This window comes from Eucalyptus grandis, chromosome 2 (assembly GCF_016545825.1).
Source record: "Eucalyptus grandis isolate ANBG69807.140 chromosome 2, ASM1654582v1, whole genome shotgun sequence".
Lineage (NCBI taxonomy): Eukaryota > Viridiplantae > Streptophyta > Magnoliopsida > Myrtales > Myrtaceae > Eucalyptus > Eucalyptus grandis.
This window is the reverse complement of record NC_052613.1, coordinates 53,793,074-53,802,128: the sequence shown is the minus strand read 5'-3', so window position 1 is coordinate 53,802,128 and position 9,055 is coordinate 53,793,074. Positions and strand designations below refer to the sequence as shown.

The window sequence follows — 9,055 nt, the reverse complement described above, 5'->3', positions numbered from 1 at the left end:
CGGTCCACAGCCCCCACCACCACCACCACCACCACCACCACCAAATCCATAATCGAACCCTTTCTTTGAAAATTCCATAATTAATAAATTCAACCAGCGCAGAATAAAGTTTCGATCTTTGCGATATTATCTTTTTGGCCCAAGTCCTATGTTTTTTTTTCTTTTCCTGGAGGCTGAGTGTCAAGCATCGCTAAAGTAGGTGGTGCGGTATTTTTTTTCGTATTCCGGTCGGTGCTTGTTTCTTGCTCCTCCTGCTTGCCGCCCTCTGGTTGACTCGAAGTCTTTGCTGCCGGAGCAGCGCCCGGATTCGGCCCGATCCCGTCACCGTCCGCCCTCCGTTTCGCTGCCCTCCCGAGGTATTCGCCGATCGGGCGCCGCCGCCGCCGCCGCCGTGGGGAGCTGAATTCCGATGAAATGTGAAGAATTGTTTGTTCTTTTTTGATTTCGGAGGTGGGTTTTTCGCGTGGAGGTCTGTGGAGTGTTCGTCGATCGTTCTTTTTTGTTTACTGTTTCTCTTTTTCTCGTTAAAGGGGTTGTGCTGATTGCTCGGATGGTGCGATTTGACTTCTCATTGTACTGCGTCCGTGTTGATTGCTCGAGGATCTGCTTGGGGTGTTACGGAGAAGCTGGGTTTGATTTGGTTCTCGGGTGGTTGTTGGGCAAATCATTGGAGAAACGTGGGATTAGGTGAATCCGACTCTTCGGACTTGTCGGAGGCGGAAATTGAGCCCTCGCGTGTTCTCTTTCGTTAGATTTGCTAGGCTGGTTAATGTAATCACGTTCCTTGCTGCTGCTGATGATTTGACTGTTGCTTATCGCCGTACTTGACCACTCTTTTCGGCGATCACTGGTTAGTGTGCATTGTCAGTGACAAGAATGCCACTTTGTCCAAAGCATTTGTTCTTAGCTGTTATCCGTGGGGTGCTTGTTGAGGCATGTTGGCGGTCTTGTTGGTTCTTAGCAGTTTTCATAAGCTCTGATTCACGGGTTGTCGAGGGAATTGCTGATGGGTTTCTGAAAGTGTCAATCAGAACTAATGCTAGACATGAACATCTTAATGAGAATAGTCAAACCTCTGGCCACCCTTATAGGAGTGATGGTTTGAGACAAAGAAATGAATGGGTTGTTCTGGGACATAGTCAGCATTTGCAAGTTGATGACATGAGCAATGGGACATTATATCTGGTTACATACGATGGTATTAGGAGATGATCTTGAGGAATGTGTCGTTTATGCCCTTGGAGTGTGAGTCGATTGTCTGATAGGAGGATGTCTGAGAGTGTAGAAGCAGCAAGCACATACATTGAAATGATATCCATATTCCATGTTTGGTTGCTTCTCCTTTTGTTTAGCTTCATAGATTTTATCTTTCTTAAAATCCTGAATAATGCAAATGATTTTCCGATTTGCAGGCTTCACTCTTGCTGTTTTGGACCAACGGGTTTCCTATAAGTTTCCTCTCATTTATCAGACGAATTTTCCCATTTGATTTCCAACAATCTTGGTAGTTTGGATCTTCTCCACGATTTGCCAGATTTCCTTGTCCACCACCAGGAATTAGAACATTTTCTGGGAAGCGTCAAGATGGGTGCTATTTGCTGCTGTCCACGCACGGATGATAATGAAGAGTATACTTATCCAAGCAATTCTGTATATGGTCATTGCTTGTGCTTAAGATTTTTCTTCCACCAGCTATTTACCGGGGTAGGCTTACACCAAACATATCATAATGAAGAGTATACTTACCCAAGCAATTCAGTATGTGTCCTCTGGCTGCTGTTAGTTTTGATGCGGGAAAGTCCTTTTTGCTTTTACAACCTTCCCCTTTCAAATAAAGAAATTTATTTTTCTGAAAGTGATTGCATAGGGTGGTATGTAGAACTTGACCGGATTCACATGAAGTTGGAGATAGGTCTCAATAATACGTCAAAATCCACTTTAATCCATATTTGGCATGGTTTTTAATTTCCACAGTTCTAATAATAGCACCACCTTTTGTTATTTTGTCTCCCGATACAGTACAGTGCTGTGTTCCAAAGACCTCAAGGACGGTCTATGACTGCCACAGCTCCAGTCTCCACTTCTTTGGTTTCATCAGGAATCACTGGAGCATTACCAGACAATTCTGCGACTGACATTCACCTTGCAAATCCCAGACCTGTTCCATATGAGGTTGAGCAGAGATATTCCCGCTTGCCACGTGATGGCTTGGTGTCTAGGCGAGAGAAGTCCATGACCCATTTCCAAGAAGAGTCGCAACCGCTCAGAATAAACATGAGTGGTTCTGGTGCAGAGTCAGTGGAGTTTGAGAAGAAATGGAGCAGTGTCGATCCGGAAGAAGAGTCTAAACTTGGCCAATTAGAACCTGTGGAGAAGTTGTCGACAAACAAATCTGCGAAGGGATTAAATCTGACTCAACTTTCTTCAGAAGATGAAGACATCTGTCCCACATGTCTTGAAGGTAATGTAATCTGGTAATCTGGACTGGGCATTTTCCATCATGTTAAACTGCTTGTGAGTTATTGTGCGTACTTTACTTTCATCTCATGCATTGTCGCTGGTATTTGCAATGGGAAAACTGTTGGAGCTGTTTTTGCATAACATTTGCAATTGCTGGTTCCTGCAGAATATACTCCAGAAAATCCTAAAATTACAGCAAGATGCTCTCACCATTATCATCTTGGTTGTATTTATGAATGGATGGAAAGAAGCGATAGCTGTCCTATTTGTGGCAAGGTATGCACCATTCTCATCCCTGTCATTTCTGACGTGGCAATGCCTTTTCTCTTCGTCCCCATTTAATGAGTAATAGGAGAAATAGGAGACAAAATTCTATGACTCATTCCTAAGTGCTTTGGAAACATGCCTTCTAAGAGATCTGAATTTTCTAATTTCGGAACATGTGAGTAATGAACATATGTTCATTTGAATTGGATGAGCACGTGAAGTCTCTTGTCTCCTGTCTTGCTTCTTTTCTGTTATTTTTTAAGTTCCTGCGTACATGTTCTTTTTGAAGTAGCTACATTTGTGGTCAATGCTTGGTATATATAGCTTAAAAAACGGTTGCCTACTCTTGCATTTGAGCTATGAAATCGGGTCCCTTTGTAGAGCTTAGATTTTGAGTAATCCCTATGAAAGTATCACTGTCGTTGGCTCCACCTTTGTTTGCTACACTTTTTTTTTTTCTGTCTTTTCTCGAGACGCTTTGTTTGCTCTATCGACTTTATTTTCTCTATCGAGTCCTTATCTCACCGCCCTTCTTTCTTGAACATCAGGAAATGGAGTTTTGCGAAAGCCCATAGCGACGCGTCATGTAACATTGGTTATAACAAAGAGAGAAAAATATACACAGATTAGTTGGGTGTGTGATCTGTAAATAAAGGTTCTCTTGCCCTGCTATGGGGAGGAAATGGTGGTCTCTGTATTGTACATCACATGTTATTTCTTATATGGTGCTCTCTATCTTCTCTACTTATGTATCGGTCTGCCGGTTTGAACTAATGCCAAATCAAACCAGAACTGCTGTGGGATCAACCGAAAACTCAGCAATAGCTATTTTCATCCAATGTCGAGATTGTAAAGCATTAACTAGAAAGTTACCTAAAGAAGCAAGACACACAGATCATTTGTGGCTGTTGAACAATACCCTCTCTCTCTCTCTCTCTCTCTCTCTCTCTCTCTCTCTCTCACAGTGTTGCTTAATGTGTGACATAGTTTGGTACAATGACATTGATGTCCAAACTATCGGAGTGACTGTGAAAGGATACCAAGCAATGCGAGAGCACTGGACAGACGAACTACTGAATCTCAAAAAGAGTGCAGATTGCAACTCTACGGACGGCGGTTCGTCCACTACGCATCTTATAATTCCTCGGAAGCGCCATGCAAAGGCCTGTGACCGCTTGAATAGACTATTCACATCTTGTTTCGACGAGGTCGGATATTTTGACGGGACAGGGTAAGGAATTCAGGGGACTGTGAATTAGGGTACGCAAAGATCATATTAAATCCAGTGTTTAGTGGGTCATTTTCGGAGCAACCGAAATGAGGAGGCTCAAAACCCCCCGGGCTTCGGAGAAGTGACAGAAGAACATGCGCCTTCGATATCTCGTATGTTGACCATTGATCATGTTGTCCACTATAAATGGCTCTTACAGCCTACGCCTACGTGCCAGCAAGTCCGGTTCTGAATCCTGTCGCGCGCATCACTCTCGAATTTTAGGATAAACAACACAAATTAGCTAGCTAAAGTTCTTGGAGAACATTTAGGCTCCGATTGTCTCGAAAAAAAAAAAAATTAAAAAATTGTCTAAAAATGATCATTTATTTTGCTTATAAAAAAAATAAATTAATAAAAAGTATTCTTCTTGTGCACAGAAATATTTAAAAATAAATATTTATCAATGATAAAATTATTATTTATCGACTAACTATTTCATATTGAATGGCCATTTTTTAGAATGAGTTTTCAAATTATTTATTTTTTTTTTTTTTTTTTCGTGAAATCAACGGACTTTTCAAGTCAAGCGAAAGATGAACAAGGTAGAAGGAGTCTAGACAAGATTGCACCAACTTGAAACAATAGAAGTCTCCCGTCTTTCTTCCTTCAACATTGGAATTTCCGTTTTTTTTATCATTGGTTAGATTCATACCATCCGACGGATTAATTTGTGCAAAGAACAATACCAACAAGTTCGCCCTAAATTAATGAACCTTTGAATAAATTCAAGTTTTTCCTAACGCAGTCCACCATGCCTGTCTTGTCTCATCCAATGTCCCGTCATTTTTTCCAAGCCTTGAACCTCGTTTTCTACCTTCTGCCCGAGCCGTGCGGCTTTAGCACGAGGCTCCCTGACTCAAGAGCATGCATTGCTCAATTTTCTATTTTTTCTTTTCTTTATTCACTCAATTTCCAGCTTAATCTCCGAGATGTCCGCCCACTGATCTCAGCCTAACCAGATCTCGAAACTTTTTATTTTTTGCCAGAATAATCCCAAAACGACTCGACCATCACCCAAGGTGAGTCGGCTCGGCTCGGCTCGAGCCGCACTGGGTTCGCGCTGAGCTGATAGGCGGGGGCCCTCGGGTTGGGTGTCGTGTTGCCTTTTTCTTTTGTCGTCCTCTGCTCGTGAAAAGCCCTCATTGCCCCTCTTCCACATGCTCTGCTCCTTTTATTTGAAAAAATGACGTGAATTTCCCCCCCAAGAAAGCCACGTCCGACGACAGACGATACCACCCGGTCCCCGGCTATAGTCCCACAGATTTTAGCGGGCGCTCCGAATTATTCTGTAAAATAATACCACCACACGATCTGAAAATTATTTAATTTGGAAAAACCAACGTACGCGAGAAAAAATCAGTGGGGGCCCGGTCAGCAACTCTCGGTTTGGGAGGTTCATCCCATCCACTTATGTCCACATTATCTATTAGAGGATCTCTAAAGCCATACTAAAAAGGCGCCAATACCCTAAAATTTTGTACTCACGTAGTAATGGGATAGAGTATTTCTGTTACAGGACATCATTTTAAGATTTTTTTTTTTCATTTGAAAGGTAGTTTGGGGCATTCACGTTAGTAGTAGACGAAATTTATGATTTTTTTGGGGTATTTAGTCCAGAATAAATGGAATTATTCACAGCGATGGACCGTTTATTTTTCATTTAATTTTTTTTTCCAAAGTCCAGCTAATGAGCAGCCCCGTGAGCCCGCGCTCGACCTCCTAAAATCTCCCTTCTGATCCCCCATCTTCAACGGCTCGGTTCCTGGCTCGGCTCGGCTCGGGAGCTCCCGTTTATATAGACGCCTGGCACTCGGTTGCTCACAACTCACCGCTCTCACTATCAGTCTCGTCATCAGGGGCAGATTCATCATGGATTCGCTTTCCTGAAGACGCCTCTTCCATCTCTCTGCCTCTCTCTCTCTCACTCCAGCGCGCTGACTGGGCATTTCGGATCCGTACCAGGTTCGGCGCTTCAATCTCTTACTTCCATCGCTCGATTCTTTAACGTCGTCGTCGTCGGAATCGTGGAAATCCATGGGTTTTTGTGGTCGGTGTCCGTCATTTTTTTGTGCTGTGCATTCTCGTGTATGGATTGGTCGAGCTCAATTTGGGTAGAGATCAAAAACCCTCTCGGCTGTTGAACTAGAGCCGATTCAGTTCTGATCAGCGTCCTCATGAGAATCGGCATTCGATGACGGGGCTGACATGTTCACCACCTTTACGTGTCTTTTTATGACAGCTTTTTAAGGTTTTTCCAGTTGCATCTTTCGTGACCCTTTACGGTGGATTTTCGATCTGTCGAGTGTAAATGGGCTGTAGGGTAGGAGGTGTTTTCGCTGGTACGGCCCCAGGTTATGTTTTTTTTCCTAGATTTTGTGTAAATGACTGCGGATTATGTGAACTCGTGGGGGGTTTTGTTTTCGGTTGAACTGATTGGATTCGGATCACAGATGGACACGGACAACAAACTCTTCAATGTGGGCGTCTTGCTCGTGGCCACTCTCGTTGTGGCCAAGCTAATCTCGGCGTTGCTGATTCCGAGATCCGGAAAGCGCCTCCCTCCCGTCGTTAGGACATGGCCGGTGGTTGGTGGGCTGCTCCGGTTCTTGAAGGGTCCGATGGTGATGCTGCGGGAAGAGTACCCCAAGCTTGGGAGCGTATTCACTCTGAATCTGTTGAACAAGAAAATAACGTTCTTCATCGGCCCTGAGGTTTCTGCGCACTTCTTCAAGGCTTCCGAGTCCGATTTGAGCCAGCAAGAAGTGTACCAATTCAATGTGCCGACTTTCGGACCTGGAGTTGTATTTGACGTCGATTACACCATCAGGCAAGAGCAGTTTCGGTTTTTTACTGAGGCTCTGAGGATTAATAAGCTCAAGGGGTATGTCAATCAGATGGTTATGGAAGCGGAGGTGAGCTGATAGATAAAAGTTGCTTATTTATTTGTTATGTCTCTTGGTTCATGTGTGGTAGGATTGTGTAAACTCATCTCGCTGTTTATAATTTGAGGCATTGATCCTCAGCGTAAGTGAAAACAAATAGATCTTGAACTTGTCAGGTGAAGGCTGTTAGCTCAAAGTAAACTATTGCCAGATTGAGAGACACAGGAAATTTTTTTACAGTAACTCTAGAGCCATCCACGTGGCATGTAAGTAGTTAAGCCGAAGGACTGTTAATACTCCATGTCAAGGCTAGCTTGAGCTGAATGGTTCATAAGTACAGGGGACACCACCATGAATGTGTCAATAGCCATAAGCCGAGCCCCGCTTTTTTACTTCCTTTATGATAATAACGGGAAAATATGAAGAGGCAAATATTGCAACTCTCATGCTTTGTACTGTTCCCCCCATCAATACACATCCTTATAAGTTTGACCCTCTCACCTTTATTATTTGAAGCTTTATGTTAGCCTCTTGCTTAGTATGTAAAGTTCTGCAGGACTACTTCTCAAAATGGGGAGATAGTGGCGAGGTGGACCTAAAGTATGAGCTTGAGCACTTGACCATATTGACAGCGAGCAGATGTCTTTTGGGTCGAGAGGTTCGTGAGAAGCTCTTTGATGATGTGTCAGCCCTATTCCACGACCTTGACAATGGAATGCTACCGATCAGTGTCATCTTCCCCTACCTGCCCATCCCAGCTCACCATCGTCGCGATAAGGCTCGGAAGAAGCTTGCTGAGATTTTTGCAAACATCATTTCTTCACGAAAATGTGCTGGCAAATCAGAAGAAGACATGTTGCAGTGCTTCATTGACTCCAAGTACAAAAATGGTCGCCCGACAACTGAGGCCGAGGTCACTGGTCTGCTTATTGCGGCTCTCTTTGCAGGGCAGCACACCAGTTCTATCACTTCCGTGTGGACTGGGGCCTACCTCCTCACCAACAAGAAGTACCTCTCTGCCGTCTCTAATGAACAGAAGCACCTGATGGAGAAGCATGGGAACAATGTTGATCATGATGTTCTTTCTGAAATGGATGTCCTGTATCGGTCCATCAAGGAAGCACTGAGACTTCACCCACCTCTAATTATGCTGCTCCGAAGCTCGCATAGTGATTTCAGTGTCAAAACACGGGATGGCAAGGAATATGACATCCCAAAGGGCCACATTGTGGCTACTTCGCCTGCTTTTGCTAATAGACTTCCATACATTTATCAGGATCCAGACCAGTATGATCCAGACAGATTTGCAGTGGGGAGAGAAGAAGACAAGGTGGCTGGAGCATTTTCTTATATTTCTTTTGGAGGCGGTAGGCATGGGTGCCTTGGTGAACCATTTGCCTACTTGCAAATTAAAGCAATATGGACTCACCTGTTGAGAAACTTCGAGCTGGAGTTGGTTTCACCTTTCCCGGAGATCGACTGGAATGCTATGGTGGTTGGTGTCAAGGGAAAAGTTATGGTGAGGTACAAGCGCCGACAGCTCTCTGTTTAGACGAGAGGCTTTGGTCGTCATCGTCTTGTTTCATGCCCCTTGCGACAGCCTTGCTCCTTTCTTAGCTTCTGGTGTTTCTGTTTGTGTTGAAAGTAGGGATTTTTAGCTCCAGCTCGTTTGTGACTATTGTAGCTTCTGACCCAGGGCTCATCATGTTTCAGTTATTAGTTGCTCAAGCTTGGGTTTTTGCATCACGTGTTGATTACTTTTCAGTGCAATGAACTTTTTCGTCAACTTGGCAGCAATATTTATTTCCTAGAGACATCAAGAAATCAAAATCGTATGTTGTTTTCCTTTTCCTAGCATGGCATCGAGTTAATGAGCAGTAGAGAAGCTGGAAAATGTATAGTTGCACTTAGCCCACTTGCCCTGAATCACTTTCAAGTGCATGCTTAAAACCTCATCATAACGATTGTCTGAATCAGTGATTACCCACGGCACTGGAGATATAAGTGAGCAGATCACTATCATTTATGCCCACATAATGTTGGCCAATCAATGCATGCTTTCATGTTTTTGATGATCCTTACCGAAGGACGCATCTGAATAAAGTGCAAGAGAACCCCTATCATACACCACAGGCAAGAAGTGCATGGCTTGCATGATAGACTGATCAAAGCG

At 43.7% G+C, this 9,055-nt stretch overlaps 2 protein-coding genes across 7 annotated transcripts; both read left to right on the top strand.

Annotated features, from left to right (window-relative positions):
• LOC104433737 (E3 ubiquitin-protein ligase At3g02290) lies at window positions 1-3,643 on the top strand. 4 transcript variants are annotated; one of them, XM_018869153.2, is made up of 5 exons: window positions 1-450; window positions 1,413-1,758; window positions 2,020-2,461; window positions 2,627-2,736; window positions 3,276-3,643. In XM_018869153.2, the coding sequence occupies exons 2-5, from the start codon at window positions 1,585-1,587 to the stop codon at window positions 3,300-3,302; spliced, it is 753 nt and encodes a 250-aa protein (XP_018724698.1). In that variant the 5' UTR covers window positions 1-450; window positions 1,413-1,584; the 3' UTR covers window positions 3,303-3,643. The 4 variants fall into 4 exon arrangements, with proteins under 4 accessions (XP_018724698.1, XP_018724700.1, XP_010044894.1 ...); XM_018869155.2 differs by having other exon boundaries at window positions 1-469; XM_010046592.3 differs by having other exon boundaries at window positions 9-450; window positions 1,413-1,704.
• A 2,164-nt stretch (window positions 3,644-5,807) lies between these two features.
• LOC104433736 (sterol 14-demethylase) lies at window positions 5,808-8,679 on the top strand. Of its 3 annotated transcripts, none has more exons than XM_010046591.2 (3): window positions 5,808-5,962; window positions 6,451-6,912; window positions 7,439-8,679. In XM_010046591.2, the coding sequence occupies exons 2-3, from the start codon at window positions 6,451-6,453 to the stop codon at window positions 8,432-8,434; spliced, it is 1,458 nt and encodes a 485-aa protein (XP_010044893.1). In that variant the 5' UTR covers window positions 5,808-5,962; the 3' UTR covers window positions 8,435-8,679. The 3 variants fall into 3 exon arrangements, with proteins under 3 accessions (XP_010044893.1, XP_018724695.1, XP_018724697.1); XM_018869150.2 differs by lacking the exon at window positions 5,808-5,962 and adding an exon at window positions 6,048-6,248; XM_018869152.2 differs by lacking the exon at window positions 5,808-5,962 and adding an exon at window positions 6,048-6,339.
• The last annotated feature ends 376 nt before the right edge of the window (window positions 8,680-9,055 follow it).